The following is an 11,011-nucleotide window of genomic DNA, read 5'->3' on the forward strand; positions in this document are numbered from 1 at the left end:
CACGGGGAAAACCCGTGGACAAACTCACCTGAAAAACCCGGGACAAATTCACTGGAAAAACCCAGGACAAATTCGGGGGCAGCGGGACTCGAACTCGGGACCAACTTGCTCTGATACCATGTTGAACTGAGACACAGTGAAACCGAGACACAGACATTTTCCAACAATATTTTTTGACTTATTATTCTTCTCCGTTTAGGAGGCAATTTAAAATGAATTACATGCTGATTTTAGGATCAATTTAGATCATAAAATCAAGGAATAAAATCAAAGGATCAAGGAAACAATCCGTTTCCGAGAATCACACCATAATAAACTTTTTCGTTTTGATTCAAGGGAAGATTTTTTTATTTATTTATTTGCAGTGGCTAGCATTACGATTTTGGAAAAGAAAGATGTTTCCTCTTCAAAGTTGGTGTCTCTAATTGCATGCATTGTTTGTCTAGAAGATGTTCCTATACATGAAGCTACCTCAATGGACTGTGGCCATTGCTTTTGCAATACCTGTATGTTCCCCCTTATATATCCTCAATGGACAACCACTGTGTACATTGTTTCAAATGCAAACATTTGGAGAATGTCTTTGTCCCTCTGGGTCCTTTATATTTCTGTTTACACATGTTTTCTTTGTACAGGTTGGAGTGAATATTTCAGAGTAAAGATAGATGAAGGGCAGAGTAGGGGGATCCGATGCATGGCCTACAAGTGCAATGTAATCTGTGATGAAGTGATGATCGGAAGTCTGGGTAGTGCTAAGCATCCTGATCTTGCAGAGAGATTTGATCGTTGTCTTTTGAGGTGAAATTAGGCGGTTCTCTTTGCAAGAAATTCAGCATTTGCTGGTCTTATTATTTAAACTTTTTGTATGGCCCCAGCTCCTGGGAAGAAACTTTATTGTGTATTTTCATGTTTGATATAATTAAAAAAATTAATTTTTCTATGCGAGATCATAATTTTTTTAATTATATCAAACAGATGATTCTGTAGCAAGCCTTCAGCCAGAGGAATCTGTTGAACAGAATAGTGCAAAGCAGTCCGACACATCATAGTCTCCTGCTCCGGCTCCTATATTCATGGTTCTTGATATTCTCTGATTTTTTTCTACATTATTTAGCATCCTATAGAACCTGTAAAATTTCTCTTTCCACATGCAGAGATTATGTTAGAGTTTTATGAAATTTAAAATTTGTAAAGGAATTGATCATTTGCATGAGCAAAAGTTTATGAAAGTTGAACTATTTTTGTTACATCTTAGGAGAATAGGTTAAGTTTTTGCGTTTGATTTTGGCGCTCATGTTACATTTTTTGCATGGTATATGAAAGATTAGTTTGTGTTATGTTATAGAAACGTCATGTCCAGATGAGGTTCTCCATGTCTGGGTCATACCTTTCGTTTTGTCGCCCTACCTAGTGTTAACATATTAGAAAATTAAATTTAACATTTGGTTGGAGCAAAACTTTATGGCTTTTGTCCTGGTTTCTCATAAAGTATATGAAAGTGAAACTAATTGTCAAACTACTAATTCAATCATAGCCATTAGTCTATTGAGGAAAAGGTCAAGCTTCTTTGAGCCTTTCTCCCTCTCCGAGCTCTATCTAGACCATATACTAGAGAAAAATTTGTGCAATTAACAACATATTTTAATAAGGGGAACATGTATATAAAAGTCACATTTTGTTTACAAGTCATGTTTTTAAATAAGTCACATTGAGATAATAAGTTTATACGAGTATTTTTTTTATGAGACAATAATAAGTTTTATTCTTTTGTTTTTGTCATAGGAGGATATTTTGCTCATGCAAATGGGGATTTAGCATATTTTTTTGTAGTATGAAAAGAAAGACTTGTAGTTATTGGATTTATAGTTTTTATTTGGGTTATTGTAAATTTGATATTTATATTTTTAAAAATTTTTTGTATTTGATTATTTAATAAAATTTATATATATTATTATGCGGTGTTTATGAACAATTTTATGTAGGGTTTATGTATAAAGGTCATGCCCAATTTTAAGTAAAATGTATGCATAATTTTATGTACAGTTTATTTGATATGTATTTTATGTGTAGTTTTAAATATAGGTCAGAGCTCGAACTCGGTTAAAATTATTGGGCTCGAGGTTCGGCTCAATTCCAGCTAGAGTTCAAAGTATTTAAATCAGGTCTAGCTCAAACAAATGTAAGTTCGAGCTTGACTTGACGCGATGCTACCCCTACTCGCTCTAATACCATGTTGAATTTTCAGAAAAGAGAAAAAACTTTATTGACTTTATGTAATTTGAGTACAATGAGCTTTTATTTATAATAGAGAAAACAAGTGGAATCCAATTACAATTAAACTACTTTTGTTCTAGTTACATCCAAAATTAACAACTAAAAGATAAATCCTAGAATAATTGAATAGTTGAACATAAATAAAAGACTAATATAATTAAAATATTTTTAACTGAGACTCCTCTATGAGATATTTTGTGAGACTCTTCTTAGACTCCACCATATTAATTCTGACTCTGTAAGACTTCTCGTTGTGAGAGTCACGCAAGACTCTTCCATACCCACTCTTCAACACTTATTGTACTGAAGTTGCAGTCAATGGATTCTATTACTTTGACAAGTAAAATTGAACAGAAAATGACATAATGTAGGCGGAAGAATGATTTTATTACATTAAAGTTGCAATCTATGGATTCCACTACTTTCAAAATGATTTTTTTCACAAAAAAATGACACAATGTAGATTTTTTGCTATGTAGTCAAAAGACATTAAGAGCCATTGCATGCCATCTTCTCCTACTGATCCACCCCACTTTTTAGCTCAATTTTCAGCTTCTACATCTTGCATATGAACAAAGTAAAATGGTTTCCAAGCTTTCTACTAGATCTTTCCCTAGAAGATCTCTTCAACATTCATTTTAAAAGGATTTAGAAATTAATATTTCAATTGGCCATCATGGTGAGACAAGAAGAGGCTTACCTCCTTTTTCCAGTTAGCCCATGTTGCCACCGCAATTAAGATTAGGGTCTAAAGAATAATCCCACCAAGCATTCCTCCCCAAATTCCCTACAACCTTGTTTAAATATGTTGTTGAAGAATAGGTATCGAAGAGTCTTAACTAACTTTCACAACAAGAAGTCTCATTGAGAAACAATTTATATGGTGGAGTATTACAAAAGTCTCACAGAAGGAGGTCTCACAAAAGAATCTAAGCTAAAAGATTTTTTAATTATGTTAGTATTTTATTCTTGGTTAGTTGTTTACTAATGATTTAAAATTTATCTTTGAAATATAATTAAATTAATATAATATTTGATTGTGTACAAATACAATAGACATAGCTCGTATATATACATATTATTTACAAAAATACAGGTAATTCACAGCTTATATTTGAATTATATGAACTAAATGTTTGTCTTGTATCTGTCCTGATTGGGCGGGATCATCCGACACTAACGTATCAGTAACGAGGAAACAAAACCGATACAGTAACGATAACAAGTGTAACAGTTGTAGCGGAACAAGAAACGGTAGCGCCGCCACTGCCGAATACCATGCCGCCATAGTAACCACCCGGACCTCCACCGTAACCAATATTTGGGCTGGTCCCACCGTAGCCAATATTTGGGCTGGTCCCACCGTAGCCATAGCTGGTACCGGGCGCACCCGTGTTTGCCCCGGGGTTCGAGCTGGACGACCTCCATTCATGAAGCGACCATTTTAATGGACCTCTAAGCGGCGGGCACGAACCAACTGAAAGAAATTGCAGTAATTAATCTTACCTGGTGTTGACACCCAAAACGCCGACATTGACGGTGACCTGATCGATCAGAGCGACGGGTTTGGGCTCTACGCTTGACGCTCTATCGTACTGAGACTGTGCGGTCAGGCCTGCTCCGGAGGGGACGAAGAAGGCGCCATTTACCAGGAGGTCCCCTTCGGTTCTCCAGTTCCACCCGCTCCATTCGCTTGCTTCTGCATCCAATCTCTTCGTCACCTGCACTCTCTCTCTCTCTCCCGTTAAACGTAAGCTGAATATTTTACTTAAGAGCGAAGAAATGAACAGTGAAAACCCAAACTGGGTTATGGTTCTTTTTCTTTATAGTTTATACTCGTTCAGCCGCCAAACCTGTCTCAGTTTTCACATTCCTTATTATAAAAGTTCCAGATTTCAGCGCGAGCTTGTGATTATAAAACAGAGTCACAAAACCGAAACCCAGAAATTTCTTATTTTTTGATTTGTCGAGTTCGTGGATCGTGTACTGTTTTGCACTGCCTAATAGCAGAAGGTGATGGTTAATGGTTACCTCCTTGAGATGTGGGTCTGCGGGGGCTGTGTAGCGGTTCCCTTGGCTGTTGATGGTGGGGCGGGCGCTTCCGCCAACGGCGTACATCCCCCACGGCGTGTAATCGTTGTTGGCGATGTGAAAGTACCCATGCCTGCACCTTGGCATCCGCTGTATCAGGCCTGGCCCGAAGCGGTTGTAGACAAGGGTTACCTGCATGCCGGTGTCCGGGAGGAAGTCGTCGCTGTGACCCAGCAGCATCACTTTATCATGGTCTGAGAAATAGTTGTTCGAAATCGTCACCGCCGTCGATCCCCTCGTCACGTCGATCAGCCCGTCTTTGCACTGGGAGAGCTGGCAGTGGTCGACCCAGACGTTGGACGAAGCCAGAATGGAGATCCCGTCGCCGTCCGAGCCGCCGGTGGCGGAGCAGTGGTGGATATGTAGGTTGTGGATTATGACGTTGGAGACGTGCTCCACGGTGATGCAGGCGCCGCCGGCGATCTCTATGTTTGCGCCGCGGCCGTCGATGGTCTTGAAGCTGTTCACCTGGAGAGCTCGCTTCAGTTTGATTTGCATGTTAGTGGAGAAGGTGATCCATAGTGGTTGGGGCTGGATGACGGCAAAGCGCAGAGTCCCTGGCTTGGGATTGGATGGGTTGTCGTCGGAGGAGTCGGTCACCACGTACATCTGGCCACCTCTTCCGCCGATGGCGTTCCGGCCGAAGCCGATGCCGCAGTTGGCGAGCTGCTGGCGGTTCGACTCCCAGTTGGGATCGCATCGCCAGCAGTCATCGATGGGGTTTCCCGTCAGACATGACGACGACGACGAGTCCATTGCTTCATTTGTCAGCATGATCAGCGCCCGTCTCCTTGAGACAGATTCATTCAATCTCCTGAAACAAAAAAAGATAACTCATAAATCGTCATCCTACCATACAGTGATACAGACACAGAAACAGAAACAGAAACAGAAGAAAATCTTTCCACTTAATCGAATCAATGCCTATACCTCTGAACTTCAAGGACAACCATTTCTGGGTCAGGGTGTTGATGTGGAAGGATCACATTAGCTACTGTTGCAGCAGCCAAGTTGGAGATCAAAATCAAACAAATGCAGGTGATTCGAAGCATCTCTTTCACTCTACAAACGCTTCTTCTTCTGAAGTACTCTTAACTTAAGTTAACTCTGTCGCAGTTGAAAATTCAAGAAAACTGGTCTGCATTTTATAGTATCACGAACAAAAAAAAAACTGAATAATCTACAAAATTTATATTAAGAGTTCTTTGGCCGAGGAAGAGTGATAAGAATCCAGGGGATGGCGCTTCTTTCTTCCCCAAGCCTACCTTGCTTGTTTTGGCCTAGCAAAATTATCATTCTTTAAAGGTTAAAGCAGAAAAGGGCAAAAGACGGAGGAGAAGAAAGGGCGGCGGCTTATCCGAATTTCAAAGCTCTCCACTGAGCCGCTTCAATTTTTCACTTTCGTGTCATGTTATTCTTCGTTTTTTTCTGGTCCGAAGAAGATAGTTCATACGTAAAACAAGATTGGTGGCAGGCGATTGGATGATGGAAGAGCCCCTCCGAGGAAGAAAAGAAGGGCCGATGCGGCCATCTACATCTTTTTCTTATACTTTCCTTGCCGCAGGCGGAGGATCTAATCTTCTGCTCATAAGCTACTACTCTAATCTAGCAGAAACAGACATCGAGTTTCAGGGAAAGAAACAAAAAAGAATTGGAAGAAACAATCTTTTGGTCCCTTTTTTGTCGAGTTCGGATCTGCTTTACCACACGCACGAGCGGTCCCATTTTGGAAGCAGAAGAGAAAGAACATTGAATCTCGTCTGACTGAGTGAAAGGAAATGAAAGAAACGCATTGATCTCTAACCAAGCTGTAACTCCATGATATATATTAACTGCATATTGAATGTCATTTGTAAATCATAATCGTTATTGATAATAATTAACTAGCATGTCTGAAGTTGGAATTTGAGTAGTTTATTTGGAAGTTAACTTCAGCTCTTTTGCTATCTAATGGAGGATTAAGAAGCTGCTATTCGAAATAACAGGATTTTACATGATAATGCTTTAAATGCAGTCGTCTTCCCAGCACGCAGCATGAGTTGGTGGAGATTCTCCGGATCATTTTGTACGTTCTGAAAGGACAATCTGTTGCAGATTTATTCCCGAGAGCTTCTAGCATTTATGTCATTTTTCCTACACGATAGTTACAGAGTCGCAACTTTCCTCTGTTACAGTTCGCACCTGCCACGATCACCCTAAAGAACCCACGATAATCTTGTCCTTCGCCACGAATTCACTGCCACAACTTGCGTGCAGATTTCCCCTGATGTGGGTTTGTTGATGAAAGCTGAAGCACGAATCGTCGAGCTCGGTGCCTTCGGCTGAAGTTCTCGGTAGAAGAAGGACAGGTATACTTACTCTTCCTCTTCCATTCGATTGTTTCTAATGTTCTGAAAACTAACAGTGCATTGACTGTGTTAGTTCCAAGGATGATGTGGGATTGGAATGGTCCGATCAAAATACCCTTCCGCTGCTCGGACGATGTAATTGTGCTGGTTGACAGGAAGTACGCAGGAGAATTCAAAGCTCTGCATATAGACGAAATTCATGAATACGGCACGGAAACCCCACTTCCCAATGTTAGCAGCAAAATCTTGAAGATGATCGTCGAGTACTGCGACAACCACATTCCCGCCCGCGAGCACCGAGAAGCAGCAATGGCTGTGTTCGCGGCCATGGGAGGAGCTGAGTACGAGCTGAAACTGGAGGAATTAGAGATGATGGAGGAATATGACAAAGAAAAAGCGTGGCTGGAGTACTCGGAGCTTGACTACCGCACCCTCGTCCAGTTGAGTAATGCGGCCAATTTTCTGAACTACCAGGAGTTTTTGACACGAATGCGTGACGCGTTAACAGCTAAGGTTGAAAGGAAGGGGGAACTGCACATGACTGAGGAAGACAGGGCGATGATCGCAGCTGAACTGGACAAACTCGATAATGAACCTCTGAGATGCGACATGGATATCCTTTGCAATGAGTTAGCAAATGCGAGATAATTCTGTTCAGAACTGTTGTCTTTTGAACTGCTGTCTGCGTTCTGTTTGATAGAATGAATCTCGACAGGTTTCATAAACTTGATGTTTTGTTATTCTGAAATCTTTTATGGATGATTCACTGCCACCTGCAATGGAGGATTCATCTTCAAATATTGCTTGATTTGGCAGATTTTGTTTCTGCAAACATCCAGTACACCTGAGATTTTGTTTCTGCAGACATCTTGTAAATCTGAACTGGGTTTTGATTTTTGTACTGATTACTACATATCACATAAGAAGGTGCCAAACATATAGGGTTATAGAAACTCATTATTTGTGCTTGAACAGTAACGAGTACGAATTTATATAGTATTTCTCAGCAACACAGAGTCTCAAATGGAGCAGGACAAAGCAAAACTGTGAAACAATAAGAATATCTTGTAAATCAAGGTACCTGGAATTTCAGTTCCTCATTCAATTGCTAATGCTTCACAAAAGCACAATTTTACTGGAGAAGTCTTGGAAACCTCAGCTAAGATTTGCTTCAACCTGAACTGGGTTTTTGTTTAGCTGATCAATCCGTGAGACGAGAAGCATCAAGTCCAAAAAACTACATATTTCCCTGTAGGGCAAGCACCCTTTCTCCAAAGATTCCTTGTTCAGAGTCACAATTCATCTACATTGGTTCGAAACAAATAATCCTCCCCTTCTAACTCATCTTGTAACAAACAAATAGATGGCTTCTCAAGCTTCTTATAGTTTTCCTTGAAATCTAATGGTCTCTTGCCCTGAAAATAAATAAAGGCATAGATCAAATATAGCATGAAATGCAAAAGTCTACAGTATAGAAAAATGTTAACAGAATTGTCTCTTCTTTCCGTGTTTTTGTCAAAAACTAGGGTGAACTAGAGGGTTCAATATGAGATAAAATTATCTTAAGCGAATAAAAACACATGCAGGAGAGTAATGAACTACACTGACATCAGGATATTAAGTGGAAGAATGCCAGTACTAGGAAAACAGAATGGAAACAAGCAGAGCTAAAGAACTTCAAAGTCGCCCCATTAGGTTATGATAAGACAAAGCTAGAAGATTCATTTTAACGAAAATGCACCAGTGACAATTACATGCAACATGGTAGAGGTGGATGCTCTCCAAGGATACATAGGATGGCTCAGAAAGGACAAGACTCAAACAAGATATGGAAGTGTAAAGAAAAAAAAAATCTCAGACTAGCACAAGCCAGAACACGAGTTCAATTTTGAACCCAAAATAGTTGGGAAAGGGCTTTTTATCACATAAGAGGAAATGTCACATGTAGAAAATGCAAAAGAAATCCTATAGGTCCTATATAAACCTTCTTCAAGGTGTAAACAAAATAGTGGAAACCATCCCCGAAAGTCTTCCACTCCATGGACCAGGTGAACTGTGGAGCTTCAAAAAATGGACGCCTGAAGTGTGGCTGTGATAAGAGGAAACATCAGAACCATGATGAGCCCACTCAGAAATACAGAGTGGGAGAAGAGAACAATCGTACCTGTCCAAATGTAATTGAAATGAAAGTTCCATGTAGTTTCAGAACTCTATCAACTCCTTCAAGTACAGCCATCACCTTTCTCACAGTTTCAGGCTTTGGTTTCCATGGATCACCACTGTCCACGAACAACACATCCTTCAAATACCAATAGTTACCAACAATAAATCTTCAAATCAATTTCAAACTTGTAACATGAACTTCAGGAAAGACACACAGATTCTACACGTACCATGGTTCCTTTCTCAATTACAACATCAAAAGAGTGGTTTTCAAAGGGTAGTTCAAGCATGTCTGCCTGCAGCACTTTAACATCTGAGACAAATAAATTCATCGTGAGAAATATATCCTGCTTCTTGATCATGATGAATTTCTCTCCCAGGATTAAGAAATCAGCTAAAAAGATCAGAACTTGCTTGAAATTAAACAGTGATCTTCGTACCTCCGCACCCTTTTTCTAACAATCGTGCACGCATCTTTTCCACAGCAACTGCTGAAAGATCAATACATGTTATATCTGCTACACCATCTTTATATAGTTCTTCAGAAAGCTGAGAATTACCACACCCAAGCTCCAATACCTACAAAATCAGAATGTTGTTGTAAAACAGAATGCTTTCTCTAACAAGCTCAGCTAATAGCTTATCACCTAAGCATGAAATTGCATAAGAACTCGATCATAACTGAAAATCAAAGTGGTCTTTTCAGAAAAGAAGTTCATTTAATCACTTATCCTGAGAAGAGAATTTAGTTTGCCGGATTAAGAGAGTTTGAGACGCACAGAGTCAGTCGGATTTAGGTGCTTCACGATAAGATTCCGGAAATGAGAATAGTCCTTAAACCACTCATAATGCTCTTCAGAAGAAAATCTCTTATCCCTGAAAGGAAGACCGACAACTATCACGTAAGCTCTTTAAAAAATCTTTTTTTCAAAACTCTTAACAAATTTCAACAATAGAAGCCAGCAAAGAAGAATAAACTACAAATACGAATAAACTATCGGAAATGAATGAAACGATAAGAGTGAACAGGGCGTCAAAAGAAATACAAAATGCAACAAATTCGAGTGAAGTCTCCAAAACACATCAGAGGAGAAAGAATTACTGGATCGGGAACTCACCAGTAATGAGGATTTAAGTATTCCGAGGCAGTCGACGGAGCGACGTCATCTCTCGATAATCCTGGCTCGCTGCGAGACATGAAGAAACGAGGTTTTCTGCACTTACTAGAAGATGAACTGCGAGTACCCTAAAACCAGGCGGGAAGGACGCGCAGAGACTGAGAGGTGCTCGCTTCTGCTACACGAGAGTAGTATAACGGCTGGTTCTGCAGGTCACCTGACCCGCCCGCTGAAGGCTTGGATGAGTTTCCAGACACGGCCGAATCAAGGATGGGATTAATCCCAAAAACCAACCCAACCCGCTATATATATAAATTTAACATTTAGAGTAGGGTTAGAACATGGGTTGTGTGAATAGTTCGAACTAGAAGTCGAATTCGAGCTTAGCCTCAAGCCTAAAATTGGAATCGAGCTCAAGCCCAAAATATTTAACTGAGCTTAAACCGGGTTTAAGCTTCAATCTACATTTAAAACTTCAAAAATAAAAAATAAAAAATATAAATATAAATAAAGAGAATATTGGAATAACTTTAGTACCATTGAACATCAAAGTATCATAAAAGAGTTCAAAACTTTGTAATGGAACATACTGATGTGTAATAACTAGTTTAATAAACCTAAAAGAAAGAACAAACACTTCCATCAATAGTGTTTATTCCATCGACAAACAACAACATTAGATGTTAAAGAACCCAAAAGGGCTGAACGATCCATCATCTTTGAGGTTTGAAGTAAATAAGAGTAACGATCAACCAACTAAAAAGGGAATTGACGAGAACAATTAGAACAAAGGGTACTTTCGTAAAAATATCAATATTAATGAGTCGGCTCTCGTAAGCTAACAAACCGAGTTTGAAAAATCTCGAGTTTGGCTTGTTATAATTAAAGAGCCTTATTTCAAGTTTGAACTGCTCAAGTAAAAACTATACTGAGCCAAGCTTTTTTCGAGCCAAACTCTAACGGTTTGCAAGTTAGTTTGGCATGGTGCCACCTCTAGTTGTCGGTATAAATTTAATT

The 11,011-nt window shown here is 39.5% G+C and overlaps 3 protein-coding genes across 5 annotated transcripts; 1 reads left to right on the forward strand and 2 right to left on the reverse strand.

Moving 5' to 3' along the window:
- Nucleotides 1–3,776: 3,776 nt before the first annotated feature.
- Nucleotides 3,777–5,417, reverse strand: LOC137951114 (probable pectate lyase 12). Its single transcript, XM_068797714.1, has 3 exons — nucleotides 5,296–5,417; nucleotides 4,306–5,179; nucleotides 3,777–3,995 (listed from the first exon to the last, which is right to left on the reverse strand). Exons 1-3 carry the CDS (start codon nucleotides 5,415–5,417, stop codon nucleotides 3,777–3,779), a joined length of 1,215 nt encoding a protein of 404 aa, XP_068653815.1.
- A 1,188-nt stretch (nucleotides 5,418–6,605) lies between these two features.
- On the forward strand, nucleotides 6,606–7,549 carry LOC137951116 (SKP1-like protein 1A). Its single transcript, XM_068797717.1, has 2 exons — nucleotides 6,606–6,713; nucleotides 6,787–7,549. The coding sequence occupies exon 2, from the start codon at nucleotides 6,795–6,797 to the stop codon at nucleotides 7,359–7,361; it is 567 nt and encodes a 188-aa protein (XP_068653818.1). The 5' UTR covers nucleotides 6,606–6,713; nucleotides 6,787–6,794; the 3' UTR covers nucleotides 7,362–7,549.
- On the reverse strand, nucleotides 7,396–10,174 carry LOC137951115 (uncharacterized). 3 transcript variants are annotated; one of them, XR_011112114.1, is made up of 8 exons: nucleotides 9,995–10,171; nucleotides 9,656–9,752; nucleotides 9,317–9,455; nucleotides 9,107–9,189; nucleotides 8,878–9,012; nucleotides 8,698–8,802; nucleotides 7,795–8,128; nucleotides 7,396–7,538 (listed from the first exon to the last, which is right to left on the reverse strand). XR_011112114.1 is itself a non-coding variant. In XM_068797715.1 (7 exons), the coding sequence occupies exons 1-7, from the start codon at nucleotides 10,072–10,074 to the stop codon at nucleotides 8,006–8,008; spliced, it is 762 nt and encodes a 253-aa protein (XP_068653816.1). In that variant the 5' UTR covers nucleotides 10,075–10,171; the 3' UTR covers nucleotides 7,621–8,005. The 3 variants fall into 3 exon arrangements, 2 of the variants coding, with proteins under 2 accessions (XP_068653816.1, XP_068653817.1); XM_068797715.1 differs by lacking the exon at nucleotides 7,396–7,538 and having other exon boundaries at nucleotides 7,621–8,128; XM_068797716.1 differs by lacking the exons at nucleotides 7,396–7,538; nucleotides 8,698–8,802 and having other exon boundaries at nucleotides 7,621–8,128; nucleotides 9,995–10,174.
- Between the last annotated feature and the right edge of the window lie 837 nt (nucleotides 10,175–11,011).

This window comes from Aristolochia californica, unplaced genomic scaffold (genome assembly GCF_029961685.1).
Source record: "Aristolochia californica isolate CCGP_79_NKW_82.1479 unplaced genomic scaffold, dmAriCali1.0.hap1 SCAF_15, whole genome shotgun sequence".
Classification (NCBI taxonomy): domain Eukaryota; kingdom Viridiplantae; phylum Streptophyta; class Magnoliopsida; order Piperales; family Aristolochiaceae; genus Aristolochia; species Aristolochia californica.

Bases quoted from the DNA above. Each gene is read 5' to 3' on its own strand.
- LOC137951114 (XM_068797714.1), bottom strand. From the start codon at position 5,417: ATGCTTCGAATCACCTGCATTTGTTTGATTTTGATCTCCAACTTGGCT. The intron at 5,180-5,295 runs GTATAGGCATTG...TTTTTGTTTCAG, and splicing joins GTTGTCCTTGAAGTTCAGAG to GAGATTGAATGAATCTGTCT. The intron at 3,996-4,305 runs GTAACCATTAAC...GAGAGAGTGCAG, and splicing joins CAGACCCACATCTCAAGGAG to GTGACGAAGAGATTGGATGC.
- LOC137951116 (XM_068797717.1), top strand. From the start codon at position 6,795: ATGATGTGGGATTGGAATGGTCCGATCAAAATACCCTTCCGCTGCTCG.
- LOC137951115 (XM_068797715.1), bottom strand. From the start codon at position 10,074: ATGTCTCGCAGCGAGCCAGGATTATCGAGAGATGACGTCGCTCCGTCG. The intron at 9,456-9,655 runs GTGCGTCTCAAA...CTGATTTTGTAG, and splicing joins ACCTAAATCCGACTGACTCT to GTATTGGAGCTTGGGTGTGG. The intron at 8,129-8,697 runs GTTTATATAGGA...ATTTATTTTCAG, and splicing joins TTGTTTACACCTTGAAGAAG to GGCAAGAGACCATTAGATTT.